This window comes from Gekko japonicus, unplaced genomic scaffold, assembly GCF_001447785.1.
Source record: "Gekko japonicus isolate JY-2015 unplaced genomic scaffold, Gekko_japonicus_V1.1 scaffold2966, whole genome shotgun sequence".
NCBI classification, from domain to species: domain Eukaryota; kingdom Metazoa; phylum Chordata; class Lepidosauria; order Squamata; family Gekkonidae; genus Gekko; species Gekko japonicus.
The window spans coordinates 94,078-114,329 of record NW_015169268.1 but is presented as its reverse complement, the minus strand read 5'-3'; the positions used below and the strand labels follow the sequence as shown (position 1 = coordinate 114,329).

At 47.0% G+C, this 20,252-nt stretch overlaps 1 protein-coding gene across 2 annotated transcripts in view; it reads right to left on the bottom strand.

Moving 5' to 3' along the window:
• Window positions 1-20,252, bottom strand: part of ARHGEF25 (Rho guanine nucleotide exchange factor 25) — a 116,133-nt gene that overhangs the window by 18,287 nt on the left and 77,594 nt on the right. For both annotated transcript variants that reach the window (XM_015416537.1, XM_015416538.1), the window contains 6 exons: window positions 19,373-19,500; window positions 18,013-18,079; window positions 10,871-10,974; window positions 10,409-10,478; window positions 8,924-9,013; window positions 5,252-5,344 (listed from right to left, as the gene is read on the bottom strand). In XM_015416537.1, the coding sequence (XP_015272023.1) occupies window positions 5,252-5,344; window positions 8,924-9,013; window positions 10,409-10,478; window positions 10,871-10,974; window positions 18,013-18,079; window positions 19,373-19,500 (552 nt within the window). The remainder of the gene's footprint in view (window positions 1-5,251; window positions 5,345-8,923; window positions 9,014-10,408; window positions 10,479-10,870; window positions 10,975-18,012; window positions 18,080-19,372; window positions 19,501-20,252) is intronic.

Sequence of the window (20,252 nt, the reverse complement as noted above, 5' to 3'; positions counted from 1 at the left end):
GCCTCCTCCTGGCTGAATGAGGGCTGGAAGTGGGGTGGCCGGAAGCAGGGGGCAGGGCTTCATCATGTGCCCCGCCCCCCGCCCCTCACCCGGGGGAACCGCGATCCCCCGCGATCCCCCCCGAAATGACCTCTGCCTGGTTGTAGGAAGACAAAGTCAGATGGAATACCAGAGCATGCTCCTGTTGAGGAAATGGGACAAGAAATTACAGAAAACAATGATGAAGATTATGATGTTCCAGCTGTTATTCCTTTGTCAGAGTATGAAGCTGCTGAACAAGAGAAATTCAAAGCACAGAAGACAAAAGAACATGATGTGACCATAGTTCCCTCTAAGCTGAGTTGGTGTGAGCTAGCTCAGTTTTTTAGCCTCCGGCTCACACATTTCTGTCTTTGCTCAGGAAGGATGGCTCCAAAGCAAACTGATTTACGCAGCAGCCAAATTGCTCGCTCACAACTTTAATGCCCAGTAGCTCACAAAGTAGAATTTTTGCTCACAAGACTCCACAGCTTAGAGGGAACATTGGATGTAACTAAGAAGAAAACTTTGGATGAAAGAATTGAAGAGTCAAAAGATGCTTTTGTAGATGAACAGTCCAATGAAGTCACTGCCACAGTGGTTGAAGGGGAAAGAGCAGTTACAAGTATTGAAGAAAGATCAGTGTCTTGTAGGGTTGCCAGGTTACTTACGTCCTGCAGCAGGGGGGAGTAGGTCCCGGTCTGGGACATTCACACGTGCGCGTCACGATGACGTCACCCAGAAGTGACGTCATCATGCTAGGCACGCCCCCAGTGGACACACTCTAGCATTCAGCTTGGAAACTCTATGGTACCATAGAGTTTTCAGGCTGGTTGCTAGAGTGTTCCCCCGGCGACGTGCCCAGCACGATGACGTCAGCTTGAGACGAAGCTTCAGGCATTGAAGAGGTAACTGAAGTGTCCTGTGCTGAAGAGACAAACTGAAATGGCAGAGGTCATTTCGGGGGGGATCGCAGTTCCCCCAGGTGAGGTACAGGGGGCGGGGCTTCCTTGCACTCCTGCCGGCCTTGCAGGTCCACCGCCGGGCCCCTCATGGGGCTCATCAGTGGAGCTGCAAGGCCGGCGGCAGCGGCCGGGACCGTTGGGGGCGGGGTGTGTGCCCTTATGACACACTTCCGGTGATGTCAGGGGGTGTGGCATATGGTAATGAGTTATGCTAATGAGTTCTCTTAGCTCTTTTTCTACGAAACGACCCCTGCAACCAGGTATCATTTTTTAATTCAAACCCAGGATTCTTCTTTTCCAGAATCAACATCTGAAGTAGAATGTTCTGAACTTGGAACTATGACCAGCTCTCAGTTCTGTCTTCCATCTTTGTTTTAGATTTTCTTCTTGGGGTTACTAGTCTTTTAAAAGACTTCCATGTTGAAACTCCTTCACATTCAGATGGACTTCCAGCTTGTTCTGGTGAGGAATTTCCTTGTCCTCGATCACTTTCCTGGAAACTAGTAAAGGTCATGTCTTGAGCTGTTTCTTTATGTGCTCCATTTTCATCTGTTTGGGGGGTTTGGGCCCTTCTTCTAGCTCTTTTCTTAGATGAATCTACACAAATTAAAGCTTCCCATAATACAAAAGTATCAACTTTCTCTTGGATTCATCTGTGCTTTAAAAAAAAAACAAAAAAAACCCCCACAAACTTCTGCTCTTCACCATTTTCTTTATTATCTTCCTGATCTTTTCAGCTGAAGACAGAGTAGCGCTCATGGGAGTCACCATTTTTTTTAATGATGGCCAAGGAGTAACGCTTTCTCTTCTCTATATCTGAAGTAGCACCTTCTTCAGTTTCAGTGTCCTGTACTACATCTATAACTTTTCCTACAGAAGACAGCTCTATTGTCTCTTCGGGGGAAGAGGCAGAACTTTCTCCCTTTTGTTCTTTAGGGCTTTCTGCAGGATCAGACAATTGTTGTGCTTCTGTTGAGACATCTCTCATGTTTACTTCTTCACTCTCCTCCCTCTCTTTCTTCACTGTCACATCTGTGGGTTCCATTCCAAAAGGGGTCTTGTGTCACCACTCACCCTTGCCACGTTCCCGTGTTAAGCCGGCAACCTATCTCCTGTTGTGGAAGCCTCTTAAAAGGACCCCAACTTGTATATCCACTGGGCCTGGTTGCAGCTAGTGGGGCGCAGCCCCTGGGACTTCAAAGGAGTCCTATGTGACCACTATAGGGTCCAGGCATCATCACATCATCCTCAGACACAGCAGAAAACCAGAGAGGGATCCCAGTGGAGTTGCTAAATTTGTTGACCAAATCTTGGGTTCGTGTTTTCTGGTGCGTCAAGTCCAATAAACCACACCGGCGAGGTCTCAAACACAACAAGAGTGAACTTCATTCAGATAAAGGGAACTCTAGCCTCTAGCATGAAACATCAGCAGTTCAGAGTTCTGACACAGTTGCAGTTGCTTATATACTCTCCAAAACATTCCAGAACACCCCTCCCACATATGCATTATTACACGGCTTCAGTTCCCATACAAGAACTTTCAACTGGCTGCTGTTTGTTCCACATGGGCCAGGCTTGATGGGAACCAGTTTGAGCAACAAGCAGATGTGAGCAAAGAGAGGACCAGGCTTCGCATTCAGCAGTGGGGCTGAGGTGGCAGAGTGGACCGGGCCATTTCGGACTGCAGGGGAGGGTCTGCATTAAGTTCCCATAATTCCCTGTAAGTAGAATTATGCCATGGCAAGTGAAGGGCTAGAAGGAAAGGCAGCATGGCACAGCCTGATCTTCAGATCTCAGATGCAAAGAAGGGTCAGTACTTGGTTATAAGACTACCAAGGAAGGCTCCGCAGAGGAAGGCTAATGGCAAACCACCTTTGCTTCTCACATGCCTTGAAAGTCCCTTACTGGGGTCACCATAAGTGAGCTAAGACTTGACAGCGCATAGGTATCGGTATGTAAACCAAGGGCTAGGAGCCAGAACCACTCCCTCCCGAAGTATTGTTTTTTTTTTATTATTTGCAGGAATTTAAGTGGATCAGCCTATTCTTTTTTTGTTGTTCAGTCGCACAGTCGAGTCCGACTCTTTGCGACCCCATGGACCAGCTCCCGCCAGGCCCTCCTGTCTTCTGCCGTCCTCTGAAGTTTGCTCAACTTCATGTTCGTTGCATCTATGACACTGTCTAACCATCTCCTCCTTTGCCGTCCCCGTCTTCTTCGACCTTCAATCTTTCCCAGCATCAGGGTCTTCTCCAGTGAGTGCGCCCTTCTCATTTGGTGGCCAAAGTATTTGAGCTTCAGCTTCAGTATCTGGCCTTCCAGGGAACAGTCAGGGTTGATTTCTTTTAGGATTGACTGATTTGATCTTTTTGCAGTCCAAGGGACTCTCAAGAGTCTTTTCCAGCACCATAGTTCAAAAGAATCTATTCTTTGGCGCTCGGCCTTCCTTATAGTCCAACTCTCGCAGCCATACATGACTACTGGAATACCATTGCTTTGACCATGTGGACTTTTGTTGGCAGGGTGATGTCTCTACTTTTTATCATGCTGTTGAGGTTCGCCATCGCTTTCCTCCCAAGGAGCAGGCGTCTTTTAATTTCATGACTGCTGTCACAGTCTGCGGTGATCTGGGATCCCAGCAACGTGAAGTCTGTCACTACTTCCACGACTTCCCCTTCTATTTGCCAAGGAGTGATGGGGCCGGATGCCATGATCTTCGTTTTTTTATGCTGAGCTTCAAGCCCACTTTTGCACTCTCCTCTTTTACCAGCCTATTCTACATCCCCAAAATTCTACGGCCCCATTCTGTTGCAAGTGTCGATAAGGCCTTATATTTGTTCAAGAGTATAATGGAGCCACGACCAGCTGCACTTCCCTGTTGTAGGTACACATACACTTCATACATTTGATTTAAAAATATTTTACTGCAGTATAACAGTTGAAAAGAAAAGACCAGAAATGAATTGTAAAAACAAAATGGCATTTTAACAGTGCAACCCTAAGCAGACTTATACACCCTTATAAGCTCACTGAAGTCAATGGGTTTAGAAGGGCTTGACTCTTCTTAGGACTGCGTGGTATGTGGGCTGTGTTGACTGGGCCTGCCAACTTCCAGGTGGGGCCTGGAGACGTCCCAGACTTGCAACTGATCTCCGGACTACAGAGATCAGCCCCCCTAGAGAAAATGGCCACGTTGGAGGGGGACTCTACGGCAACATGTCCCTGCTGAGGTCCCTCCCCTCCTCAAACCCTGCCCCGTCCCAGCATCTGCCCCCAAATCTCCAGGAATTTGCCAACCCAGAGGTGGCAAACCTAGTGTTGACACAGATCTGACGATTGAAACAAACAGGTTGCTTACCAGTAACTGGTGATCTTCGAGTGGTCATCTGTGCATTCACACCAATGGGTTTAGTGCGCCTGCGCTGAGGGAAAGGAGCATCCAAAGAAGGGAATGAAGAAGGGAAAAGAGAGAGTGGAGGATGGAGGGAGGATGGAGAAGAGCAGTCATTCCGCTGAAGGACAAAGGTCCTTTGGGTGAACAAGCAGGTCACAGCTTACATGTGTTCAGCATCACAGCTGCCGTGGTCAAACATGTTCCTGTGCTGGCAGGCACACATCAGCTGCCTCGTCATTGATGACCCAGACTTGCCTGATCTTGTCAGATCTCAGAAGCTAAGAAAGGTCAGCCCTGGTTAGGACTTGGGTAGGTTTTTGTTGTTCAGTCGCACAGTCGAGTCCGACTCTTCGCAACCCCATGGACCAGCACGCCAGGCCTCCTACTTGGGTAGGAGACCACCAAGAAAGTCCAGGGTCACTACACAGAGACAGGCAACAGCAAACCCACTTCTGAATGTCTCTTCCCTTGAAAACCCTATGCGGTCAGCATAAATCAGCTGTGATTTGATGGCACTTTCCACCACCACCAATGTGCAGATGTCGCCCTTTATACGAACTACAGCTTCAGGCAAGTACAATTCCTATCCATTAGGTGGCGATAGAGGGCCACCAGAGGGTACAGCCTTTTCTTTTGTGAGATTTGGGTGGCTTGGCTGCACAGCACGCAATACAGATGAAGAACATATTTGCTGCCCTCTCCGCCCCCACAAAAGACCCCCCTCCCACACACACACACTTTAAGTCTCCGCAAACAGCAGCCCTGGCAGCCTCTTCCTTGTTTGCTGTGCGAGGCCAGGGAGCCCAGTTGCTATATACTCCGCTTGCCTTTACCTTGGAAAGCAACACTCCCGCCTCCCCGCCCCACTTTTTAGCACCTTGAGAAGCAGCTGGTATTTCATGATCCGCTGTACTGGCTTGATGAGCAAGTCATTGAGTTGCAGACGGTGCCCCAGTTCCTGCTTCAGTTCCTGGAAAAGAGAGAACAAATCATGCACAGGCTGTGTATTAAAAAAAAATAAAAATGTGCAGGTGATAAACCATCCGACCTTTAAAGCTCCAGCTCGCTTTGCCAGGAATCTCCAAATCCTAGAGCAGAGCCAGAAATCCTTCCCTGTGGTCTCGAGGAGCTTTGCAAGACTCCAAGAAAAGCCAACGTACAGCTCATATAGGACATGGGGGGGGGCCCACTGCAACACTGGGGCTTTGATAAACAAGAGTCCCGTGGCGCCAAAGGCTAACCAGCTTTTATGCCGCTACAAGCTTCTCTGGGATCTGTGGCTTGCAGATCGACGTCTGAGCTGGGAAGCCCATGGTTCGAATTTCACCACTGTTTGTGGTGAACTATCTGATGCGGTGAACTATCTGACGTCGGGAGCTTTGACTCTCGAACGCTTAAACCCTGAAAATCTCGTTGGTCTCTAAGGAGCCCCTGGATTCAAACCGAGCTCTTTTACTGGACACCAACATGGCTACATAAGAACATAAGAGATGCCAATGTTGGATCAGGCCAAAGGCCCATCCAGTCCAACACTCTGTGTCACACAGTGGCCAGAAATACCAGGTGCCATCAGGAGGTCCACCAGTGGGGCCAGGACATTAGAAGCCCTCCCACTGTTGCCCACCCCCCCAAGCACCAAGAAGACAGAGCATCACTTGCCCCAGAGCCCCTAGCTATACCTTGTGGCTAATAGCCACTGATGGACCTCTGCTCCATATGCTTATCTAATTCCCTCTTGAAGCCATCCATGCTTGTAGCCGCCACCACTTCCTGTGGCAGTGAATTCCAAGTGTTAATCACTCTTTGGGTGAAGAAGGACTTCCTTTTATCCTCCTGAAACCAATATTAAGTTGGCTCTTTCTCTCTCTCTCTTTTTTTTTTGCCATCGAGTCGCAGCTGACTTATGGTGATCCCGTAGGATTTTCAAGGCAAGGGACGTTCAGGGGTGGTTTGCCATTGCCTGCCTGCATGTCACTAGCCTGGCATTCCTTGGAGGTTGCCCATCCAAATATTAACCAGGGCCGACCCTGCTTAGCTTCCGAAGTCTGACGAGATCAGGCTAGCCTGGGCCACCCAGGGTCCCTCTTGGCATCACCATTACCCAGTCTACAACAGGAACCAGCACCCTTTTACAATTAAACAGCTGCGCTATGTCCAAATTTGGAGAAAGGGGTCAATGAACAGCCAGTATAAGAAAAACCATTTGTATAACTCAAAGTGGACAATGTAAATTACTGACAGTTTGCTTGCTGATTATTAACCCATGAAGTTTCCACAGGCCAAACCCTAGTTTTGCAAGATTTTTATTAGGAAGTGGCACCCACGAAGTCCCACGACTGGTAATAAATAAACACAGGCGCAGCCTGCGGGATTGTTTTACTGCACTGGCATGAAACTGTGTACGGCTGACATTTGGGTTATTGGGAGTTGTTCACCCCTAACTATTTTCTTTTTCCTATAAAGCATCTCTAAGAAGCTCCCTAGTCTCCATAAAAACCTTTGCCTGCCATTCCCTTTACATCGTGGGTCCAATCAGTACTCAGAAATCCAGAAAGGTACATAATTGCATTCCCTCCCTGTGTAGCACGTACCCACACTTGAAGTTTCCTTATACTGAATCAGACCACTGGTCCATAAGAAAAGAAAAGACACCAATGTTGAATCAGGCCAAAGGCCCATCCAGTCCAACACTCTGTCACACAGTGCCTGCTCTTTCCCATGCATAATCTTATAAACCTCGATCATGTCACCCCTCAGTCGTCTTTTCTCCAAGCTAAAGAGCCCTAAGCGCCTTAACCTTTCCTCATAGGGAAAGTGTTCCAACCCTTTTATCATTCGAGTTGCCCTTTTCTGCACTTTTTCCAAAGCTATAATATCCTTTTTAAGGTGTGGTGCCCAGAACTGCACACAGTATTCCAAATGAGGTCTCACCATTGATTTATATAGGGGCATTATTATATTGGCTGATCTGTTTTCAATACCCTTCCTAATAATCCCCAGCATAGCATTGGCCTTCTTTATTGCAGTCACACACTGTCTCGACATTTTCAGTGAGTTATCCACTACAACTCCAAGATCTCTCTCTTGCTCAGTCTCTGCCAGTTCAGACCCCATCAATGTGTATTTATATTTAGGATTTTTGGCTCCAATGTGCATCACCTTGCACTTGGCCACATTGAACCCCATTTGCCATGTTGACGCCCACTCGCCCATCCTTGACAGATCCCCTTGGAGTGCCTCACAATCCTCACTGGTTTTCACCACCCTGAACAACTTTGTATCATCCGCAAATTTAGCCACTTCACTGCTTACTCCCATCTCCAAATCATTAATGAACAAGTTAAAAAGCAGTGGACCAAGTACTGATCCCTACGGTACCCCCCTGCTTACCACCCTCCACTGAGAAAACTGCCCATTTATACTCACTCTCTGTTTTCTATTAATTAGCCAGTTTTTGATCCATAAAAGGACTTGTCCTTTTATCCCATGATTTTTGAGCTTACTTAGGAGCCTTTGATGAGGAACTTTATCAAAAGCTTTCTGGAAGTCAAGGTAAACAATATCTATTGGATCCCCCTTGTCCACATGTTTGTTCACCCGCTCAAAGAACACTAACAGGTTAGTGAGACAAGATCTTCCCTTATAGAACCCATGCTGAGTCTGCCTCAATAGGTTTTGTTCATCTATGTGCCTACTAATTCTTTCCTTAATAATGGTTTCCACCAATTTACCCGGTATCGACGTCAGACTGACTGGCCTGTAATTTCCCGGATCTCCTCTGGAACCCTTTTTAAAGATGGGAGTGACATTAGCTACCTTCCAGTCCTCAGGAATGGAGGCAGATTTTAAGGAGAGATGACATATTTTTGTCAGGAGATCCACAAGTTCACATTTGAGTTCTTTCAGAACTCTCGGATGTATGCCATCTGGGCCTGGTGATTTATCAGTTTTTAAGTTGTCTATCAGTTTTAGGACCTCCTCTCTCATCACCTCAATCTGACTCAGGTCCATCAAGTATTGCCTATTCAGCCTGGCAGAGGCTCAACAGAGGCTCAGGTAGAGGTCTTTCACATCTTCTAACTGCCTGATCCTTTTAGCCGGAGATGGTCAGATGGAACCTGGGACTTTCTGTGTGCAAAGCAGAGACACTTCCACCGAGCCTTGTTCCAATCACATACACACAGCCTCAGAGGGCAAGTCTATGGCTCTCTATAGCCCTTCCTGCCTTCTGGCAGATTATTCATCCCAGAAGCCAAACCCATGGGTTTGGCATGAAACTGACTACCCACATTTAGGTGGGGTTGTGGTAGCACACCAAACCAGACTGACAGGGTGCATGGCACGTGCTACCCGGTTCTCCACACAGTGGGAACTGCTGAGCGAATGAACATAAGGCACCCCGGGAGTGTGGCATCCCGGGAGTTCGGCTGCACCAGCTCAGAAAGGGGTGCAAAAGTGTAGGAGATGGAGAGATGTCAAACGAGGACAGAGATGTGACAGAAGCTGGATGGGAAGGAAAGAAGTACGGCAAAGCCCCGCAGTCCCTTACCTCAAAGTAGGTATCAATGAACTCGGAAACAATGTGCTCAGATTTGGGTTTGTTCTGACAGTAGACAACATACATGTGCAAACGGCGCTCCTGGAATACAACAGGGACACAATTCAGAGGAATGCTTGAGACAACACAAATCAGAGGCTGGCATGGGGAGGCTGAAGTCTCTGCTTAGCCCTGAAATTTGCTAGTCTTAGAGCTTTTCTGCATTCTTATTTTACATGCTGCTGTTCTTGTTTCTTCAGGTTTTTTTCCCCTGTTCCACAAATGTTTTGCTCCCTCTAATGTTCAGTTCAATATGAAACAGCTTTATTTCCAGTTTATCTCCCTGCAGGGAGATAAGCTGGAAATACACCTGTTTGATATTGAATAGACCACTAGAGGGAGCAAAACACATGCAGAACAGGCAAAAGCCTTGAAGAAAGAGGAACTTAACAGCAAGTAAAATGAGAATGTGGAAAAGCTCTTAGGCAAAAAATGAGAATGTGGCTCTTCATGCTGATTGGGTGAATTTTGTACCAGGAGACACGGATCTAAGTACAAAATACACACAACAGCTGCAAATGCTGACAGTGATTTTTAACTCACAATTTTTCTACGCCAAAATAAAGGGGGTGGTACTAATGGTTTCTGATAACTGGGTCAGATGTGAAAAGCTACCATCCCACCTTATGGTTTCTTCCTAGCACCTAGTATTCAACAGTAAGACGTCTCAGAACATGAAGGTTCCATTTAGCCATCCTGGACCAGCTTGGCAACTTTCCCACCCTTTTATTGGGCTATGACAGGGGTCCCCAACGTAGTCCCTGTGCACATCATGGCAACGCCAACATCTTTCCTGGTGCCCACCGAGTGCTACTAGAAAGTGCCCAGAAGGCCTTCTGATTGGTTCTGCAGATACAATCTTCACAGATTAAATGGTACCTGGTGCTTGACTACTTATTAATAGCTTCTGATAACTGGGTCAGATGTGAAAAGCTACCATCCCGCCTTATGGTTTCTTCCTAGCACCTAGTATTCAACAGTAAGATGTCTCAGAACGTGAAGGTTCCATTTAGCCATCCTGGACCAGCTTGGCAACTTTCCCACCCTTTATTGGGCTATGACAGGGGTCCCCAACGTAGTGCCTGTGCACATCATGGCACCGCCAACATCTTTCCTGGTGCCCACCAAGTGCTACTAGAGAGTGCCCAGAAGGCCTTCTGATTGGTTCTGCAGATTAAAAGAGATCCCATTAAACAGAGCTTCTGCCTGAAATGTTGAAGAGGTACTATTAGACTTGTATATAACCTCTAACCCTGATATTTTGTGGTTGGCCCCACTTTAGACTTGTATATAACCTCTAACCCTGATATTTTGTGGTTGGCCCCACTTCCTGTGGCAGCCATTTTGTGATTGTGCCCATCACCCTCTGTCAGAATTCAAAAGGTACCTACAGGTTGAAAAAATTTAGGGACCCGCGGGCTATGACAAAGGACTCACGTGCTTTATGAATAGCTCAGCCAGTAGATCAGGGTCCTCCAGGCACTTCTCCAGCTGTTTGAGGAAGTAACTGGAAGGCAGGGACGAGAAGGAACAGAAGTGGCGTGAGATCCACAGGGAATGTTCTCTTGCTCTCCTTCCTGTACTTTATCCCAGGTTGGCCCAACTCCAAATGCTTCCCAGGGATGGCTCAAACATACTATCATTTCTCCCAGGACTGGACAACGGGGAGGGAGAAGGGGAAACAGTTATCCACTGATCTCCTCAAAGAGGGTCCCCTCAGCTGTTCACTCTCGCCCAGCTCATTTCACAGGGTCCCTAGGTCAGGTAATCCAAGAGGGGTCCATCATCAACCCACCCACCCATCCACCCAGAAGGAAGCCCTCCCCTGTACAGACCCCATCCTAGGTTCTAATAATCACTGCATGCCCTGCACCCAGGTGTGGGTGCTCACCCACTCACTCTTTGTGCCAGTCGTAGATCTGGTGGGTGTTCCCGAAGATTATCTTGTCCTTGCCCTTCATACCCTCGGGGATGCCACGGGCCTTCATGGTCGCCATGTAGCCCTGCAGAGGTCAAAAAGAGTAGACTATAGAAGCCAGGCTGCTTCCTCTTCGAGTCCTTCCAGGCACCAGGAAGGGAATGGGTTGGGGAGGGAGTTAAGAGAGCCTGCTGGCAACTCTGGATTCTGGACCGGGTCACTGAGCAAAGGGAGAAGTCTGGCAGTGGGACAGGAACTCGGTACAATGCAATGGAGGACTGAAACTGAATATACTTATTAACCGTGGCATTACCCATGGCTTTCAAATTGTATTTGGCTCCTCAGAAGCTGATGAGGTTTCCTCGATGTGACACTTCCCTCACTGAAGTGCCACCTATTCCCCTGCCTCACACAAACTACGCTGCCACCAGCATCACACAGGATCCACATTTAGTTAAATCCCCTTTGGTAACCAAGGCCAACTAGCATGAGCATTACCCCTGAAACCATTTAGTGGAACTACTGAGGACACAGAAGGACTACTGAGGACACAGCATGTATAAAATAAATTAATAAGAACAAACTTTGTTTCAAGAAAGATATTGAGTTCAACACACACGCTAATCCAAACCTCCCCTAACTACCTCGCTTTATAATAACCCTGGCTTAGCTAACGTCTACCTAAATAGATCTAACGCAAACTCTCCTTTTTTCTTATCCTAGGGGTGCCAGCCTCCAGGGGGTGGATGGAGATCTCCTGGGATTACAACTGATCTCCAGATAACAGAGATCAGTTCACCTGGAGAAAATGGCCAGTTTGGAAGGTGGACTCTGTGGCTTTGAAGTCCCTCCCCTCCCCAAACCCCACCCTCCTCAAGCTCTACCCCCCCAAGTCTCCAGGTTATTTCCCAACCCAGAGCTGGCAACCCTGTATCTCATATATCTATATCCAGGGCTCTTCTTGTAGAAAAAGTCCAGCAGGAACTCATTAGCATAATAGGCCACACCCAACAGCAGAAACTCATTAGCATATTAGGCCACACCCCTGCCAGCACAGCTCAGTAGCACATTAGGCCGCACCCCCATGTTACCAGAAGTGTGGTCATCCAGCCACACCCACCTTTTGCTTCTTATTCTGTTTACCTTGTTTGTTGTCAAAACCCAGGGCCTTTTTTTGTAGCAGGAACTCCTTTGCATGTTAGGCCACACACCCCTAATGTAGCCAATCCAAATGAGTTCCTGCTGTTGGGTGTGGCCTATTATGCTAATGAGTTCCTGCTGGGTGTGGCCAACTCGGGAGCCAGCCGGAACTCCGTTCCTGCGCGTTCCTGCCCCAAAATAGCCCTGTCTATATCTGTCCAAATAGAACACCTCTCTCTCTCTCTCTCTCTCTCTCTCTCTCTCTCTCTCTCATTCTTTCTCCCTCTCATTCAGTCACTCCATTTCTCTCTCTCACATGCACACACACACACTTTCCCCCATCCCAGCAACATTCTTACCTTTCAAACCACCTCTCAAGAACCATGTATGCAATTGCAACTTTTATGGCACTATCTACCAATCTTATATGCATTCCATGACAGGCAGCTGGTGTAATGACGGATGGCCAAGCTCCTTGCCCCTCCTTCCCTAAACATAACCCCACAAAATGCACAGCTGCGTGGGACCTTTTGGGCATGCCATAGTGTATTCACAGCCCATCCAGGATGGTGAGGAACAGTACCCCGTGTAAACTGAGATGTAGAATACCCCCTAAAACACACACAGGGTTAAACTGACCCGCACTGAATAGTTTCCCTGAAACAGTTGAAAACTGATGACCTGTAGAACCTAAAGAAGGGCTGTTAGGTTTATATGTCATAAATTCAAAATATTGCACTAAAGAAATCCGACTGTTACATCCGAAACGCGTTATGCAAAATAAATGTAAAACGATTTATTTTGCTTTATTCTGAACCCCAGTATTGCAGGGCTGTAGCTAAGGGCAGGGGATGGGGAAGAGATAAAAGACTGGGATGCTCTAGGGATATTCCAAGCCCCTTTGGTAAATTTTCAGAAGCATTCAAAAGAAAAAAGAAAAGAAAAAGAACAGCAAAAACCTCAAAGTCCCTGATCATTTTACTTACTATTGAGGCATTCACCTGCTACGTGTAGTATTAGGTGAAGCATGGGGGCAGTTATTTCCCCCAGTTCTTTAAGTAGGGAGACATATACCTTCTCCTGCTGCTTTTCCTTCCATTGTTCTTGCATTGATCCATGAAACAGGCAGATGCACTGCCCTGAAAAAACTTCGCGGCTGCCTTTCTTTCACAGGCTGGCAGTGTGGGCATCGAATTTCGTTGGCTCTGGAATAAACTGGCGTGGTGGGCACTCTTACAGTCATTTTGGTCATTTCGCTAAATGAAACTGCATTAAGCAATTTGATTGGAGTGTATTAGATTATACTGGGGAGGGGCCATGGCTCAGCAGTAGAGAATCTGCTTTGCATGCAGAAAGCCCCAGATTCAGTCCCTGGCATCTCCAGTTAAAAAGGACCAGGTGGTGGTCTGATTCACTATAAGGAAGCCTAATGCATGTGTACTTTTAGTTCAGCTTACACTCACCCGGCCTGCAGTGTCTACCCTTCAGCCTCAACATAACAATATTTTTACCCTGACCTGGATAGCCCAGGCAAGCCTGATCTGATCTCAGATGCTAAGCAGGGCCAACCCTGGCAAGTACTTGGAAGGGAGAACTCCAAGGAATACCAGGGCTCAGGTAGGGCTGCCAGGTCCCCCCCCCGGGGGGGGGGTTGCCCGCTCAAAGGGCCCCCAACCTGCCGGTCCAAGTCTGAAGGTTACCCCAAAGGTTTGATTTGGGTTGTAAAGTATGCTCAGAATATCAAAATACAATAAGGGAGACTTAAGAGACCATTCGAAACATATAAACGTGCAACTGCAGACGTTCCAAGTACAACACAGATTAGAGGAGGCACAAACAAGCTCAGCGGTAAGCCGGCGGAGTTAAACAGCAGAGATGAGAAAGCTATAAAAGGCAAGATGACTTTCATTTTAAGAAGGCGGAAGCCCTACCCAAGTGGAGAAAATAAAAAGAGCACAAATTCTGGCAAACCAAACATAAGCTTGCAATATGGCAAGGCAAAGAGGAATCTAAAGTGCAAATTGCTAAAAATCTACTTTTTTAAAAAAGAGTAAACTACCTTTATTAAAAGTTTCTTTCAGTATACCAGGAGGAGGAAACCAGCCAAATTAAAAGTGCATTAGAAAGACGTACAGAAGGGCCATTAAGAGAGACAGGGAAACTACAGTGAAATGGTAGGGGCTGTTTCAAGATGCTAGAGAGATGGATACCCATGCCTGAATCAGTGTAATTTAACAACATAAAAAGGAACAGGCCTCCAGGTCCAGATGGCATTCACCCAAAAGTTTTTAAAGAACAGATGAGGACTGCGGAACTGAATTGATAACGTCACTGCAGTCCGCTTCCTTACCAGACAACTTGGTAAGTGGCCAACATTACACTTGTGTTTTTTTAAAAGAAGGCATGCGGGGGGATCCAGGAAGTTTACAGGCTCTGTTCCTGGTTACCGGATGGAAAGCAATATTAAGGCCACAATGGTTAAACATATAGAACAAGCCTTGCTGAGGAAGAATTAGCAAGGCTTTTGTCAAGGGAAGTTCTGCCTCACCAGTAGGGTTGCCAGGTCCTGCCTCCTCCCCAGCAGGGGACTTTGAGAGGCATTCCTGGAGGGGGGATGTCCCCAGTATGACAATGTCACTCAGAAGTGACATCATCACATTGGGGACGCGCCTGAATCCCAAGTGGCAAATTCGTAGCTTGGAACTTAGGCACCCCCCTCCAAAAGCATTTAAAGGGTCCCTTTATATGCTTTTGGTGAATGGGGGCCCACGCAATTGAATCCCAAGCAGCAAATTTGCCACTTGCAGTGCAGGTGTGTGGCTGGTGGCCACCCCTCTCCCTCCCCTCCTACAAGATTTAAAGGGCCCTCCAGAGGGGCGGAAGAAGCGTGGCCGCAGGCGGCTGCTGGTAGGGCGGGGCTTCCCCCCACTGGCCAGCAGCAGGCAGGAGCCCCAAAATTGGGGGATTTCCCCCCCACACCTGGAGACTGGCACCCCTACTCACCAACCTTTTAGAGATCTCTGAGGCATGAGTGACTGAGTGGACACTGTAGACTTGGCTTTTCAAAAAGCATTTAGCAAGGTCCCTCACCAGAAATAATTTAGCACTCATTGGGTAAAAAGATGGTTAAACATACAGAAGAACAAGCCTTGCTGAGGAAGTAAGGCTTTTGCCAAGGGAAGTTCTGCCTCACCAGCCTTTTAGAGTTCTGTGAGGTACAGGTGACTCAGTGGACAGTGTACACTTGGCTCTTAGAAAAGCATTTAGCAAAGTCCCTCACCAAAAAGTAATTTAGCAGTCACTGGATAAAAGGATGGGTCCACCTAGAGATTGATCAAAAGACAGGGAAGGGATATATAAACAGTTTTCACGGTGGAGGAAAGTAAACAACGGAGCTTTCCAGGGATGGAACCCTGTGCTGTTTAGCTTGTTCATAAATTATGTGGTATCACAGGTGAATATTGAAGTGGCAGAGTTAGCAGATGACATTAAATTATTCAGGGCAGGGAAAATCTTAAGCAGACTGTGGGAAATGCCATACTGTGCGCCTCAGCAACAAAATGACATGTAGTTCAAGAAGGCTAATTTTCAAAGTGGGACAGGAATCTTCTGGGACAGGAATCTTCAGTTCACATGCACATAGGTGAGGTCTACACTGACTGAAGTTATTCAGTCTTATCTCACTACATAACACTAATCTCATCGTCTTTACATCTGTGTTCTCACCAAGAAGGGCTATACATCCTCTTTATTTTATTGTATTTCTTATTTGGAATGGTAGATTGGAATAGTGATTGTAATATGATGTAATGAATAATAGAATGTAATGTTATTTGGAATGATAGTTTGGAATGAATTTCTCTGGTCTGGTGACAGAGGAGACATAACACTGCACAACCAATCACCCCATCTTGAAGAAAATGATGCTGTTAGTTACCTCCATGCTACAGAGGACAGGGATGGAGCATAACAACAGGGTCTCAGCTAATTACTCTCAGCATTCCACAATTAAGAAGGGTCCGTTTACGCATCAACCTCCAATTCTGATATATTTATTTGCTTCACTGTGTTTCCCCCAGGGATTAAATCCAAACAAATGGTGGCCACATAAGCTAGACTTGTTATTCCTGTTTGTGGTCCCTGGATCTGTTAAACATTTTCATTATGTTGTATGCTAATTTGCTGCTCACCCTCTACCTATATGTATGGGCTGGTAACTTCTATTTCAATGTATCTAATGAAGTGTGCGCACACACAAAAGGTTATACCTTCAATAAAACTTTATTGTTCCTAAAGCTTTATTGGACTCGAATTTTGTTCTGGAGTCTTTCAGGACAGTGATCGTGGGGCCATAACGGGAAGAGTCATAACCAGAAGAGCTAATTCAGTCTCAGAAATTATTAGGAAAAGGATTAACCCTATACATATCCACTGAGGTCAGGCTAACATTTATTTACAATACTTTATACTTCTGGAGACAGCTGCCGAGTCTCAGCAAAGGATATCAGAGGGCCGGAAACTGAAAAGGGCGTATGTGGGATTTGGAGTATCATCCTTACAAGGAAAGGCCTAAGATATTGGAAGATTTTAGTTGGGGGGGGGGAAATGACTTAAAGGGCAACAAAGGCTGAGGTTTATAAAACTATGGTGTGGAAAGAATGAAATGGAAAAAGAAATCATTCTCAAAACACTGGAACTTGAGGTCATCCAATAAAACTGATTGGCAGCAAGTCTGCTATAAAAGGGATAAGTGTTTCTTAGAAAATAATTAGCTCATGGAATTCACGGCCACAAGATGGGGTGGTGGCTGCTAGCTTTTACAAACCTTTGGAGCATATATGGGGTGTGTGTTTGTGTGTGTGTGTGTGTGTGTGTGTGTAGTGACAGGAAAACACTACATGGGTATCTGTGGAACTTTTCGGCTTGTGAAGGAATCTGGCAGCCATAGGAAGCAACAACGGAGCTGGGTTAGTTGGGCCTTTAATATGACTAGCAAGGTAATTCTGTAAGGGTCTTACGTTCTTTTAGGTGGCATTAAGGAAAAAGAGCTGTAGAATACCACTGGAAAATGTGAGAAAGGGGACGGTAACCACATAAGGCAAAGATATTCTTTTGTCCAAAAACTGGAACCTTCTGCGCCTGTTATTACGAGCATGTTTTCAGTTAACTGTAAAGACTAGAAAGATGTTTTTGATTTAAAAAATCTGAAACATATTAAGAGGACTTCAAATACTGTACTTAACAAGACTCCACGTAAAATTTCATGAATGTGCAATAGGGATGCCAGCCTCCAGGGGGGGCCTGGGGATCTCCTGGAATGACAACTCACCTCTGGACTACAGAGATGAGTTCCCCTGGACAAAATGGATGCTTCGGAGGGTGGCATTATACCTCACTGAGGTCCCTGTCCTCCCCATTCTCCATCTCCAAATCTCCAGGAGTTTCCTAGCCTGGAGCTGGCAATCTGACCTGTCCCCCGCTGATGGGCGGGGGGACCTGGAAACCCCAACGTGACACCCGGCCAACTATGCTGTCCCGCTGAGACCAGTGCTTTAGGATGGCAGCATACAAAAAAGGACAGAGAGACAAGAACTTTGGGGCCCAGAAGAGATACCAGAAGGCAAGGCAGGAAGTGTGACTAATTCTCAGAGAGGATGCGGCTCTTGCTTCTCCTTAAAAGGGCACAGTACCACTGAAACAGCTGCCAAAGAAAAAGACAGGTAGACACGGCCAGTGCCTGTCAAGATCATGCAGTTACCTGTGGTTTACGGACACCTGAAGGGCCAGCTGAACAGATAGCTAACCTTTCCCCTCCCCGTGTGTTTGGCACTAGGTGCATTTGGAATCATGGGAATGAATGAGAGAACAATGCGCCCTCGCTGGAAAAAAGGGCAGATTTCTTGCACTGAGACTCACAGTAATTTACAGCCGGCCCTGCTAGGGAAAGGGGAATCAATGCCTAAAATGAAGAGGGTGTCGGCACCTCCACAATCTGGCCCAGGTCCTCCACGTACATCTTCTCAGTCTCAATCAACTCCCTGAGAACAAACCTGCAGACAAGAGGAAGTAGTAGCGTCTGAGGAGAGGGTACTTCCTTGAATATCCCTGCGCCTCCTCCCGTTTTCTTCCCATCTCCCCGTTCTGCATACCCACTTCCCAAACAGAGAGATACAGCAGGGCCTACTCAACATAGGCCCTTTGCATGGCCTCAGGTCTGGAACTGGATATAACAGGTATAGTAACGCATGGGTGGCCAGGTTAGAGTCGCCAACCTCCAATTGGGGCCTGGAGACCTCTTGGAGTTACGTATGATCTTTAGACAACGGAGATCTGTTCCCGTGGAGAAAATGGCTGGGGGCTGAGAGAACTCTGACACAAACTGCTCTTTTTAAAGGACAGCTGTGCCAGAGCTTGTGACTGACCCAAGGTCACATCAGCAGGTGCAAGTGGAGGAGTGGGGAATCCAACCCGGTTCTCCCAGATTAGAGTCCGCACACTTAACCACTACACCAAACTGGCTCTCCTGCATGGGTGGCCAGGTTAGAGTCGCCAATCTCCAGTTGGGGCCTGGAGACCTCTTGGAGTTACATATGATCTCTAGACAACGGAGCTCTGTTCCCATGGAGAAAATGGCTGCCCTAGAGGGTGGACTCTATCCCCTGGGGTCCCTCCTTTCACCGAACCCCACCCTCCACAAGACCTACCCCCAAATCCCCAGGAATTTCCCAACCCAGAGTTGGCAAGCCTAGTAGCTATAGTGCATCTCCATCACATGCGAGACAGATGCGTGCACTTTCTTAGCGCATGGACATGTGGCAGAGGGCAAGGGCCATTCCTAGCTTCCCACAGCACGTACACAGACTTGGGGGAAGAAAAGGTGTCCCGATGTAACCTATTATAGGGTACAAAAGTGGGGTACACATGTTGCCTGCGCACTGGACCTACACAGTTGTAGGGTTGCCAAATTCCAGGTGGGGGCTGGAGATCTCCCAGAACTATGATTGATCTCCAGACAACATACATTGCTTAATTATTAATCAATTTAAAATGTTTGTTCCACTCCTCCTGGAGAAAATAGCTTCTTTGGAAGGTGGGCTACATAACATTATACCCTACCAAGGTCCCTCCTCTCCCTAGACCGCCCTCTCCCAAGCTCCACCCTACAATCTCCACATATTGCCAAACCCAGAGTTGGCAACCCTATGAACCACCCCAGATTGGACTTGCCTCTTGCCAAGTCCTGAGCTTCTGTGTTTCCACAGAACCTGGCAAAAAGTTCTCCCCAACCCTGCCTTTCTCTCCTGTCAAACCCGTAAGCCAGGTCACCAAGGGAAATCACTTACATACTCTTTTCTAAGGCACTGCGCCTCTCCTCTTCTTCCTGTTCCTCAGAGGCGAGGGGCTGCGGAGGGGCTTCTGAGGGGGGCTCTGGGCTCTGGGGGTCGCTGGGGTGCGGTGAGGAATCAGGGACCTGCCATGAGAGAAAGGAAAGAAACCAGGACATCTTGTGGCTCAGAACAGTCAGCAACAGGTGGTGACGAAGGGTGAGAAAATCAAGCTCTTTTGGAGCATCTGGTATTTTCAGTTTTGTTGCGATGTATATTTTTGGCCACCATTAAGATGCTGAGCACCAATTCAGTGTCTTCCTCGACTGTTGTTGTTTTCAAAACGTAATTCTGAGACACCCTCTTTCTTTTTTTTCCCTTCCAATTTTAAAACCATTAAATCTTAAGTCTTGCTAATCAAATTTAGAGGAATTAAATATTTAAGTGCATACAACTCACTGAAATCAAAGTGTTTAATGTTCAGTGCTAGACTGCAAGCATTTAATTTTCAAATCCAGTAATTTACAGTTTATTTTTCTAACTACAACTACAACCAAGAGAATACATAAATGGGTTGGTTTTCAAAAAGCAGTGTAAAAGAATTTGCTTAAATTAATTTCAGTTCTCCTCTGGAGATAGGCTTAGGTAGACTGTTACATTTGAGCAGGGGTCATTTCGTAGAAAAAGAGGTGCAGGAGCTCATTAGCATAACTCATTAGCATAACTCATTTGCATATGCCACACAGCCTGACATCACTGGAAGTGTGTCAGAACGCAACACCCACTGCTCAGGCTCCACTGGACTGTTTTGGATTGCTAGCTATTGGGGGGGGGGGACATGCAGATCTGTCCTCGCAGAGGAGGGAGAGCTTGTACCTGAATGAAACTTGGTCTTAAA